The sequence below is a fragment of the Crocodylus siamensis genome, chromosome 6, assembly GCF_052110815.1.
Source record: "Crocodylus siamensis isolate JL-2025a chromosome 6, ASM5211081v1, whole genome shotgun sequence".
NCBI classification, from domain to species: Eukaryota; Metazoa; Chordata; order Crocodylia; family Crocodylidae; genus Crocodylus; species Crocodylus siamensis.
Genome location: NC_143400.1, coordinates 98,943,357 through 98,955,479, shown reverse-complemented (window position 1 = coordinate 98,955,479; position 12,123 = coordinate 98,943,357). Strand labels below are relative to the sequence as shown.

At 50.9% G+C, this 12,123-nt stretch overlaps 2 protein-coding genes across 4 annotated transcripts in view; one reads left to right on the top strand and one right to left on the bottom strand.

Moving 5' to 3' along the window:
* PIGZ (phosphatidylinositol glycan anchor biosynthesis class Z (Gwada blood group)) overlaps positions 1 to 12,123 on the bottom strand; it is a 40,986-nt gene that overhangs the window by 26,684 nt on the left and 2,179 nt on the right. Inside the window, exon 2 of one of the 3 annotated variants that reach the window (XM_090051091.1) lies at positions 3,370 to 3,527. The exons of 1 other annotated variant lie outside the window; for it this stretch is intronic. In XM_090051091.1, the coding sequence (XP_089907217.1) occupies positions 3,377 to 3,527 (151 nt within the window). In that variant the 3' untranslated portion in view covers positions 3,370 to 3,376. Of the gene's footprint in view, positions 1 to 3,369; positions 3,528 to 4,569; positions 9,512 to 12,123 lie in introns of those variants that run through there. One more of the 3 variants, XM_090051090.1, reaches the window with a different exon arrangement.
* NCBP2AS2 (NCBP2 antisense 2 (head to head)) lies at positions 2,739 to 3,321 on the top strand. Its single transcript, XM_090051094.1, has one exon. The coding sequence runs from the start codon at positions 2,776 to 2,778 to the stop codon at positions 3,004 to 3,006; it is 231 nt and encodes a 76-aa protein (XP_089907220.1). The 5' UTR covers positions 2,739 to 2,775; the 3' UTR covers positions 3,007 to 3,321.

Here is a 12,123-nt window from a genome sequence, read left to right as displayed (position 1 = left end):
CCTTAAGACGGGAGCTACGCCTGAGAGGGGTTGAACCCTCTATATTTATATGTTTGTCTTACATATGGTATAATGAGGTTAGTCATCGCTACATATTTTTCTGTTAGTTATAATTATCTCTTGTGATTGTCATCATCGTAAGGGCATCTTCCTCTTTTCTGTTGAGGGCGCCTTCCTCTTTCCAGTTGGGTCAGGGTCACCTTCTTTTTTCCAGTTGGGTCAGGGTCGAGCCTCAGAATAGATGTCTTCTGTATTAGCACTTACATTTTTGTAAGATTATATTTAATATTAGTATTACACATCTTAGTCATAGATGCTTGGATTAAAACTGCCTACTAGTCAATTTGTTAGGCAAATATTTAAAATACTGAACTTATAAACTTATGAACTACTCATGCTTGAACTTACGACTTACTCAATTAAGCAAGTTAGCCTATCTTTTATATCACCGTGAATCCGAGGGCTGCTTCTATAATCCCAGCCCAAAATCCAGTTCTTTATTCAGTTCCATATACTTAGCAGAGGGGGTGGGGTGCTGTCATTTGGCAGCCTGGCACGGCCAAACCACGCTTTGGCTGGGCAAGTGTCTGGTCAGAGTCTCTGGCTGGGGTCATTTGAGCCCGGTTTTCTCTCCTGCCCAGACCTGATGATCTACAAGGTCCCTTCCGACCCTACTTCTATAAAAAAAACTTTAAAAAAATGTCCAGGAGAGTCCCCTGGTAGCACAAAGGCATGGTGTGGGGTGGCCAAAGAAGGATTTCTAGCTATAATCCCAGCCCAATATCCAGTTCCTTATTAGGGTCCAGGTCCTCAGCACAGTGGCTGGGGAGCTGTCAGTTGGCAGCCTGGCACGGCCAAACCACACTTGAGGCCAGGCAGGAGTGTGGTCAGGGTTCTTTGGGACAGTATGGCATCAGCAGCAAGTCTGGGGTGGCCTACAAGTATTTTGCCCCATAATTCCATCCTAATCTGACCTTCGTTTTGGGCTATGTACTGGATGTGGGATATTGTTTTACATATTAGTTAGTGCAGATGCATAGTTAATGAACTTTGCTCTCTTTAGGATGTTTAATTCATTAATGACAAGCTTTTATTGGGTCTAGATTAGCTTTGAAAAAGAACTGGGAAGCATGAATAAGGGATAAGGGACTGGGAATAAGGAATAGGGAACCAACTTCAGCCCCACCCCCCCCAGCCTGAATACGGAAGTGTGCTGAGTCTGGGATAGCACGTGGATCCTTTTTGGGTCACCCCAAAGCACAAGAACCCAGCTGGCCCAGAGAGAATCTGCTGAAGAAGGGTGGGAAGTGCCCTGCCAGACCCAGGGCTCAGTGCAGGTGTGCCAGGCTGCCCGCGTACATGGTACACATCACAAAATGTAGCGCAAGGTGCTGTGCCTGGGGAAGAAGAACCAGCACCATACCTACAGGCTGGGGAACTCCCTTCTCGTCAGTGCAGCAGCAGAAAAGGATTTTGGAGCCATCACTGATGCCAAGATGAACATGGGCCGGCAGCGCAGGGATGCAGTCAGGAAGGCCAACCGTACCTTGTCGTGCATCCACAGATGCATCTCAAGCAGATCCAAGCAGAGGGTAGATTCAGACTAGACATCAGGAGGCGCTACTTCACAATCAGGGCAGCTCAGAGCTGGAACCAACTTCCAAGAGAAGTGGTGCTGGCTCCTACCTTGGGGGTCTTTAAGACAAGGCTTGACAATCACCTTGCTGGGGTCATTTGACCCCAGTACTCTTTCCTGCCATGGCAGGGGGTCGGACTTGATGATCTGCTCAGGTCTCTTCCGACCCTACTAACTATGAAACGATGAATACGGATTTGGGTTTGGGCTAGCGGATGGGTGAAGATCCTCTTTGGGTCACTCCACAACGCACACCGCGGCCATCGGAGACTTTCCCAAAGCAGTCCAAGCAGAGTCCTGCCTAACCCAGCTGCCCATTCACTGACCCCAGGCTGAACGAAGAGCTGGGTTTGAGCCAGGATGATGGTGCAAATCCTGTTGGGGTTGCCCCACACTATGCATCTCTGGCATCGGGGGACTCTCCCTAAGACGCCCAACCTGATGCTCGGTTTGGGAGCGCCAGCCTGACGACGCAGAGGCCCCCGGCCCGCATGCTTTGTGCCTGGCCCAGGGCAGAGAGCTGAACCGGGGCTGGGATTACCAGGGAAAATCCTCCCTGGATGCCCCGACACCCCTTGCCGCCCCCTCACTCTGCTGAAGAAACTGGGAAGCCTTTGCTCGGGCCTTACCCCCAGAACTGCGGGCTACTCGCACCGCACCGGGCGGGGCCCTTCTCGGACCGCCCCAACCCCCCGCATCTCCGCCCCCGGGGCCTCTTTTAAAGCCGCCCGGGCAGCACTGCCCGGCCCGAAGCTGCCAGCTGCCGGCTCCCAGACTCGTGCGCTACCCGCGCCCCGGCGAACAGGGGACGAGCTCCGGGCTGGGATCATGGGGCAACACCCAACGCACTCCTCGCCGCCACCCGGACACGCTCCGGGAGCCCGGCCGGGCCGGGGGGGGGGGGGGGGTCCGTGCTCGGCCCCACGCTCGGCTCCCGCCGCACGAATCCCATCCCCGGCCTAGACCCGCCCCCAACTCCCAGCTGGGCTGGGCTGGGCCAGGCCCGACCGCTGCGCACGTGACAGCACCCGCCTCCCCCCTGCCGCGCGGCCTGATGACGCAGCGCGCTGCCAATCAGCGCGCGCTCTGCCCGTGACGCGCGGGGCGGCGAGCCCTGACCTGCGGGCGTTCCGGGTAGGATGGTGCTGCGGCGGGTGCTGGGCGCGCTGCTCGGCAACCCGCGCCTGGCCGAGCGCCTGGCTGAGACGAAGCCCGTGCGTGCCGCCGCCCGCCTCACTGCCGAGGTGCTGGTCCGCGTGGAGCTGCGTTTGGTCCCGCGCGCCGCCCGCCTGCTCCACCACCTGCGCCGCCGGATCGAGAGCGCGGCCCGCGCGCGGGGATCGCCTCGGACCCCTGGCGACCGCAAGTGACGCGATGGAGCGCCGGGCCGGACCGCACTGCGCCGCCGGGACACGCCCCGCGGCCGACATAGCGACCCGAGAGCGGCCCGGCCCGCCCCGCTCGGAGCCCCGCGGCCGACATGGCGACCCGAGAGCGGCCCGGCCCGGCCCTCACCTGCTGCGCTGCGGACTGCTGCCGCCTCGGCCGGGATGCGTTGCCCCCGCGCGGCACGCTGACGGGCGGCCCACGGCCCGGTCCCAGGACTCTAGTCCTAGCTCTCACAGATTGTATTTGAAGGCGCCTGCATCCCAGGCCCAATAAAGCCATTGCTGCCACACACTGAACTGGTGGTTGGCATCAGTGCTCACCAGTCACCTGGCTGGGGTCATCTGACCTGGGTCATCTTTCCTGCCAGGGGCAGGGGTCAGACAGGATGATCCTCTGTAGTCCCTTCTGACTCCATGGTCTGTGGAGCTGTGTAGCCACTGCGCACTCACACTGTGGTGGGACTCCACTCATTTGTAGCTGGGTGCCTCGATTCCCAGTGGACCTGCAAGAGTCTACAGTCATCTCCAGGTGCAAGGATCTCTGCTGCACCGTTTACAGGGATGGGGATTGCTCTCGGGCTTGCCCTCTAGCTCTTCCTTGGCTTTTTGGCTAGGGTAAGTGAGATTCAGGGGCATCTCCAAGGCCACTGGGTTTGGGGCCTGCATGTAGGCTACTTGTCCTGGATTTGGGAGCCGCTGAAGCCTGAGGCTGACCAATCTGGGAGGTAGGGTACTTGCTGGTGGTTGAGCTCAATCACTCAAGGCTGTGTGGTGCAACTCAGCCAATAAGATTCATAACTGCTTTGTCCCAAAACAAGAAATTACAAAATTCACAGTGGATGGTGGGGTGAACGATGCCCAGCTGTTTGCTGCTTTGATTCAAAGGGGCCTGCTTGCACAGTAGGGAGGAACACAGTGTGGTTCGAAACAGCTGAGAAGCTGTGCCCCTTGAAATAAGCACCATAGCCAGCAGCTGGAGTGTGGAAGTGGTCCCATGCAGCTGCTGGCTGTCATTATAGTTAGCCCTGGCTATTTTGCAAGCTTGTATTATCTTAGGGAGCCAAGCAACTCAACTCTATGAAGAACCCAGGTTTACTTTAACGTCTTAATACTTGTGTTCACTACAAGAAGCGCTGTTTGGCTGTCACCTCCTTGTGCACGTCAGTGGAGGCAGCTTCAAGTTCATGCAAGGTCCCAATCATTTTGCTCTTTAGCCCCATCCTACATTAGATCTTTCCATTTTTAAGCCACCCTTTCACTGCGCCTGCTGGCATCTGTGACTACCTGCTTACCTACTTCCACAAGCAGTCCTGTGCTTCCATCCAGTCTAACTCCACCCTTTCAAGTCTCTCTTTAAAACTTACTTTTTCATCATGCATACAAATCACTCCGCTCATATTGGTGAGGCAAGTGATCTTCCGACCAACTTGCACTCTGTTTGCCTATTTTGTTGCATCCCATCTGCTCACAGATGACACATACAAGGGGTACTGATCCCTTTGGTGGGGTTCCTAACCATCACCTGAATGCAAGTAAGTCCACAAACACGGGGTCGCTCCTTTTTATTGAGGGTTACACAACCTTTCATTGACTTGAGAACAATAACAATTTGGCTTTTCGGCTTCAAGCACTGGTGAGTCATCTCATGATTAAAGCATTATGGACACGTTATTTGACACCTGATAAACAGTTTCTTGTAGAACTGTACAAAGTGGTTCTCCAAATAAAAAGCCATGAGAATATGCCCACTTTGAAAACCTTATTGGAAATAAGTATGTAAACAGTCCCAGCCAGCATGGTGCTTACTGCAGTTTAGGATGGGCCTAGCGGTGTCCAATGCTGAGGTTTGTGACTTTGCTTTACTGAGCAGATTCCGTGATTTGCAAAGGATGAGGCAATGATTAATTGGTGGGTCAACTGGAAGTGGCCTTCGGTACAAGTCCAGAGTGAGACTCAAACTCAGTGTGGATCCATAGCAAAATATCTTAAAATACTCTGCAACTTTTCCCGGGACCTCAGTGCTCCAATGGTAATTCCTCAGTGCTCAGTGTGGTAATTCCTGTGGTATACTCAGAAATAATACTGCACTCTTCAGGATAACAAGATTATACTTGACACTCACAATGTTGTTCTGCATGCCTCAAACACCTAAAACACCCCGTTTTTAAGGGGATAAGCAGCCATGGAAGAAATCCAAATTCTTTTCCTGGTTTTGCCACAAGCTGCCTGTAAAAAGTCCTGTGATCATAGCACGCCATGGAGAGAACTACCTTCTGTATCATAAAACAGTTACAAGGTATACTAGGATGCTATGGTACTACGGACTGTGTAAGTACTAGCATGACAAATACTTCTATGTATTTTCCATAAGGGTCTTCACTACATTAAACTATAAACATTAAAGAGGGCATAATAACCACTTTACAAATTTGGCACAGAATGCAGTGAACAAAATTATTTACAGAAATAATTAGCAGCATAGGCAAGGGAACTGACCTAAAAATACATTTGGTGCACTATAATAATACTTTCTTTCAGAGCTTGTTCTGTAATAGAAAACATGAAAGCTGCACTAGAAAATGAAATACAGCCTATATGCATGTCCACAATTAGAGGGGAAAAAATAAACTCCTACAATATAAAAAGCTTTTTTCACAGGGAACAAACTGCCAAGTAAGGGCATCTCCTGTGACTATGTAGTCTGCCAAATTTCCTGTTAAAACTTGGTACCATAAACTAACTTCATTTCCTTTTCTTTGTAACACTGGTGTTTTTAGATGGAACAAACCATATTCATTCCAATCCCTTTTGCACAGTCCTGTCCTCTGAGAGGACATATTATTGTTACTATACACAGTGCTATGATGATGGTGCTCACATATAAAAAAAATACTGCATTATGAGTGTAATCTGCCCTAACGACTCTGATGAGCTTCTGGATGCTAAGTTCATTAATGCATGAGACACAGTAGAACTCAAAAAGAGAAGCTGGATACCTTGAGAAGCTGGATACCTTCAAGTCAGCCGGCCCTGACAACCTGCACCCCAGGGTACTCAAGGAGCTGGCGAGCGTCATAGCCCCTGGATCTTTGAAAACTCCTGGCGCTCTGGTGTAGTGCCCGAAGACTGGAAGAAGGCCAACGTGGTGCCGATCTTCAAGAAAGGGAGGAGAGCGGATCCGGCTAACTACAGGCCCATTAGCCTGACTTCTATCCTGGGGAAGATCTTAGAAAAGTTTATTAAGGAGGCCAGCCTTGAGGGACTGGCCCAGGCTAACATCCTAAGGGAAAGCCAGCATGGGTTTGTTGTGGATAGGTCTTGTTTGACCAATCTCATTTCCTTCTACGACCAGGTGACCTGTCACCTGGATGAGGGCGAAGAGATTGATGTCATATACCTTGACTTCAAAAAAGCTTTTGATCTGGTATCCCACGATCACCTCCTGGCCAAACTGCCCAGTTGTGGCCTTGGCTCCACCACGATCCGCTGGCTGTGCAATTGGCTCCGTGGTCGGACCCAGAGGATTGTAATTGATGGCATTCACTCATCGTGGTGCCCTGTGACCAGTGGGGTCCCTCAAGGCTCTGTCCTTGGACCCACATTGTTCAACATCTTCATTAATGATGTGGACGTTGGAGTCAGGAGTGGACTGGCCAAGTTCGCCGATGACACCAAACTTTGGGGCAAAGCATCCACGCCAGAAGATAGGCGGGCGATCCAGGCTGACCTGGACAAGCTCAGCAAATGGGCGGACGAGAACCTGATGGTGTTTAACACCAAAAAATGCAAGGTTCTCCACCTTGGGAGGAAAAACCTGCAGCACCCTTATAGGCTCGGCAGTGCTACGTTGGATAGCACTACAGAAGAAAGAGACTTGGGGGGTCATCATTGACCACAAGATGAACACGAGCCTCCAATGCGATGCTGCGGCTAGTAAAGCGACCAAAACGCTGGCATGCATCCATAGATGCTTCTCGAGCAAATCCCGGGACGTCATTCTCCCCTTGTACTCAGCCTTGGTGAGGCCGCAGCTGGAGTACTGCGTCCAGTTTTGGGCTCCACAATTCAAAAAGGATGTGGAGAAGCTTGAGAGAGTCCAAAGGAGAGCCACGTGCATGATCAGAGGTCAGGAAAACAGACCTTACGACGACTGGCTGAGAGACATGGGACTCTTTAGCCTGGAAAAGCGTAGGCGCAGGGGTGATCTGATGGCCACCTATAAGTTTATCAGGGGTGACCACCAGGATCTGGGGGAACGTCTGTTCACCAGAGCGCCCCAAGGGATGGCGAGGTCGAACGGTCATAAACTCCTGCAAGACCGTTTCAGGCTGGACATAAGGATTTCTTTACTGTCCAAGCCCCAAGGTCTGGAACAGTCTGCCAGCGGAGGTGGTTCAAGCACCTACATTGAACACCTTCAAGAGTAAACTGGATGCTTATCTTGCTGGGATCCTATGACCCCAGCTGACTTCCTGCCCTTTGGGCAGGGGCTGGACTCGATGATCTCCAGAGGTCCCTTCCAGCCCTGATGTCTATGAAATCTATGAAAACTCAACAAATCAACCATATACCTGAGAGCCTTAAACAACACGGTAGGTGTTTTGTTATAGACATCTTCAGCATGTTTATCAGCTGGTCTAGTTCTCTGTCCACAGGAAAATTAGCCTGGTTTTAAAACTGTCCTCAGTTCATGAAGAATGAACAACTATCACACACCTAAACAGAGTCCATCCAGAAGAGGTCTGATGCATGGTGGTGAAGGTAATGGGAGAAACAACACGGGAGAAGCTTGCATTACCACTGCCTGGGATGTATCGGTCTGTGAATAAAAAGAGGACTTCCGTCTCCGGAATCACTGAGCCTACAACTTTCTTCAGCACAACATTAAATAACTAGAAAGATAAATAAAATCCCTAAATGCTCTTTTGATTTCTGTCCAGCTGAAGGATGGATAGTCCTAACTGACTTTTCCATTTGTCACTGAACAGAAATGACAGTTGTGGTGGATCTTCCATTGTCAAGTGTGGAAATATTAAGGTCTCATTCTTGAACAAAACACCACATTTTTTTACATTTGTGCTGATTGTTCCAGGAGTAATAACAAACAGTTTGCAAGCTGGTTTTCTCTCAGTTTGGGTACCACCACAGGTGTTTGCTAGGTGTTCTACTGTTTGGCAGAAGGTTTGTAGCTCAGTCCCAGCCATATCGATCACTTCTATTTGTGGATCTTTCTTACTGATATTCAGCAGAAACCTGGGTGGCATGTAAGTGTGAGCAAAGAGGAGAGTATAATGTGCTCCGTGGCTCAAAGACTCTGGAGAATGTATGAGCTGTTCTAAATGAGCCAGGCATGGGATCAACCCTCCTTGGTGTAAACACCCAAACACAAAGGCACCAAGAACATTGAAAATGATGATAATGGGTTTCCACTTTATGGTTCTATTGTGCGATGTAATTAATAGGACTAGTGGTAAGATCAGAGGAATAAGAAATCGAGGTTCTTGGTGACTGAACAGGGAAAGAACTACCAAAGGAACAAAATAGAATGAGAATAGTGCTAGCTTGTTCTCAGGATGCACCAACACTGCGGATGACTGATGACCATGTGGTTTGATCCATGAGAATGGATGGATGCACCTCCTTAGCATTTTCAAACCAATATTGATGGCCAGAATGTGTAGGATCCCAAAGAGTATTAGCCCATTGACTGCAAAATGAGTGACTTGTGGATGGCTCCCATGCTGTGCAAGGTTATGGGGATTAAGGTTATAACTAAGAAAATTAAAAGGGGTTACAATTATATTCTGGTTTACTATAGCTGTAATGCTGATCTTTTCAGTACTGTTTGAGCTATCCTCTGATTGAAAGGAGGTAAAATATAGCGTGTCAGCTGCTACGAAAATAAAGGCAGTGAGAGTTGCGCTAGGAACAAGCTTCAAGAAGTGCTTTGCAATAGCTCTAATGCTGTGTCGAGGAGTGATATTTAAGCCTGTCCAGTAAAGCAGTGGCATTAAAGCAAATGCCAAAAAAGTTGGCCTGTTGAAAAATCCAGCCGCCGTTATAATCCCTACGAGACTGCTGCGAGTATGTTTTGCCAGACTGGCGTCAGACTCTCTTGCAGACGCTAGTAACATAAGCAGGGCAAAGAGAAGTCCTTCAAGTGTGTTGGTAAATGTCCGTGTGAAAAACACAAGTGTGATATAGGACCCAGCAAGAAGAATGAGTGCGTTCCACCGATCTGCTCCCCAGAACGGAGCTAGCCGATACACAGTATAGTCAAGTATGAAAGAGAAGGTGGTGAGGAGAAGGCGAGGTGCTACGAGAAGGGTGTAGCTGTTGATGCAGTTCGGCCAGATGCCCAGCTGCTGCAAAAACTTGATCACCCAGTAGGTAACTCCAGATGTTATTAGAGGGAATACGACTGTTCTGCAAGGAGAGCTGGAAAGGAATTCCCAGGGATAATAGACCTGTAGATCTAAAATGTCTCCTAAGGAGGGAGAGAGGTAGAGAGAAGAAAAGTAGATAATACATTTTGGTAAATGATCATTCATTCATTAAACATATACCTGATCTAGAGGCTACCGCTACTTAAAACACAACTGTAACCACCTCAGATTGATTACTCTGTTATTCACTGTGGCCGTTCAGAACTTTATAATGCCAAAAGGAATAGAAATCAGACCCTTGTATTCCCAAAGGTAAGTCTACCACCAGCCAACCTACAGGAGACTCTCCGCTTGGTATCAGCAAGACAGAACCAAGGATGTAGCTGAGTGGTGATCGTTCCATACAGTAGAGGCACAAGTTTGTGTTACAAGCTACTGCGTATTACCTTCAGAAACTATGTTATAGATGGCACAGGGTATTAGAGTTCACATGGGACGTGAAAGCTAGGTTGCATTCTTTTAAGAACATTCACTGTGGAAACTTCATTCTTGAAAAAGGTCTAAACAATTCACATGTTCTGTACTAAATGTAAATTAGGCATGGCTTTGTTATTAGTCCAGCACAACTACTAGGTAATAAAATTAGGGCCCAATTCTATGGTTACAGGTTTCCCTCGCCAACTGCGGGGGTTAGCTTCCTAGAAGTTCCTGTGGTTGGCAAAACTGTGGTTGGTAAGACCAGACGCTTATGGGAAAAGTGGGGTTAAGGACTTGAACGGGGCCCTGGCTGGGCCAGGTTGTGGGATCATCTGAGCCCAGTGGCAATGAGAGCCACCTGCCTGCATCTCTGGACGAGCGGGTAAGTGGGGGGAGAGGGGCCCCTGTAGGGAGGGAGCTGGGCAGGGCTGGGGCTGTTGCCCAGCCAGGCAGTGCTCGGGGCCCCAGTGCAGAGCAGGACAGGGCCATGGGTGGCTCGTCCAGGGGAGGGGGAGGGCTGCTGCAGGAGGTATATCACTGGGGCAGCACGGGGCAAAAAGGCAGACGAGGAACTCCCTGCTTGGCTTCTCTGCTCCCTGCAGGTTGCTGGGGAGGGAAGCAGGGCACAGCGGTGAGCGGACCTGCTGCTTCTTGCCACCACAGGTAGAGCAGCGAGGCGCAGATGCAGGGAACAAGCTGAGCCCAGCTGCAGCCTGCTCTTGCCCTGTGCAAAGACTGGGGGCACCTGTGGCCCCCCCTCCCACACACACACACACACACACACACACACTCCTTGGCTCCCTGGCACCGCACTGCCTCTGGAGGAGTCGCCAAGCTCCATCTGTCCCATGACCATGCCCAGCCAGGGTCCTGTTCATGATGAATCGGGTCCCACCGGGCTGGGCTGCGGCACAATTGGAGCCTGGCAGCTCCTCCAGGTGGCACAGTGCCAGGGAGAGGGCACATGGGTCCCTGGTTTTTGCATGGTGGCCTGCAGCTGGGCTCAGTTTCTGCTCCCTGCATCTCGCTGCTGCCACAGAAAACCGTGATTACTCAAAACTGCATACTGTGATAGACAAAATGGTATACAGAACATTAACCAGGGATAGTCAAAACCGCAGCTGGTGAGGGAAACCTGTATTCCACAGTTACCCTAATGCTCAAAGCCTTCAGTAGGAGTTCTGTATAAAGAGCAGCTGAAGAATTCAGGGATTTGGAGACCAGAAGGCACTATCAGTATCATCTAGTTCAAAATCTCACTGAGCACAACTCATAAAATTGCAATCTATAATTCCACCAAGTCCAATATTTTTAATAAGTCAGCCAGTCTTGATTTAAAGATTTCAAAGGATGAAGAATTTATCACCTCCCTACATAACCTCCATGGCTGTTGACAGATGTGAAAAAAACAGCACTTTACCGGAAGAGGCAGCTCCACAGCATCTGTATAGATCTGGTGCTTCAGCAGAGCGTTTCAGTGCTTTTATCAAAAAGCCCCGCTACAGCGCCTGATCCACACAGACATTGGGCAAGCCAGGTCCAACTAATGCGTGCCTCTTCTGGGAATGCGCTGTGCTCGATGCAGGGGTGCACCACATTTAACACTGCCATTTTGGGGGGCAGTGTTCAGGAGTGGGACAGGCAACCGCTGGAGGCCAGGGGAGCACAGCAGCATGTGGCTGGCTGCAGCTGCACCAGGAACAGCCTCACTGGAAGCTGCACTCTGGCCAAGGCCCCGGCTGGTGAGACTGTTCTGCTCCTTTTGTCTCCAGCTGTGGCTGGCCCTGCCCCTTCCCCTGCCTTTCACCCGCTGTGCCCACCAGGCCCAATGAGGCACCAGGCCACCCATGGGCAGGCAGAGCAGGTGGAAGGCAGCTGGGAACTGGAGCCAGAGCTCCATGCACTGGGCAGAAGCTGCCTGGCTGAAGCTTCCTGCCTGCCTGGCCAGAGCAGTGGTGCTAGGGCAGGGGAGACAAAGGGAGCGGAACAGCCCCGCTAGCATGAGCCCTGGCCAGAGTGCAGGTTCCAGTGCAGCTGTTCCCAGTGTGGCAGCAGCCGGCCACATGCTAGTGCACTCCCCTTGCCTCCAGCAGTCCCATGCCCAAACACTGCCCTCCACCCACCCAAAGCCCCATAGGAGTTTTGATGAGTTGCTGCGTGGGGGGCAAGGGGGTGCTGACCCAGCCGGCTAGAACACTCATCTGTAATACAGCAAGATCCAAGAGCTGGAAGTTTA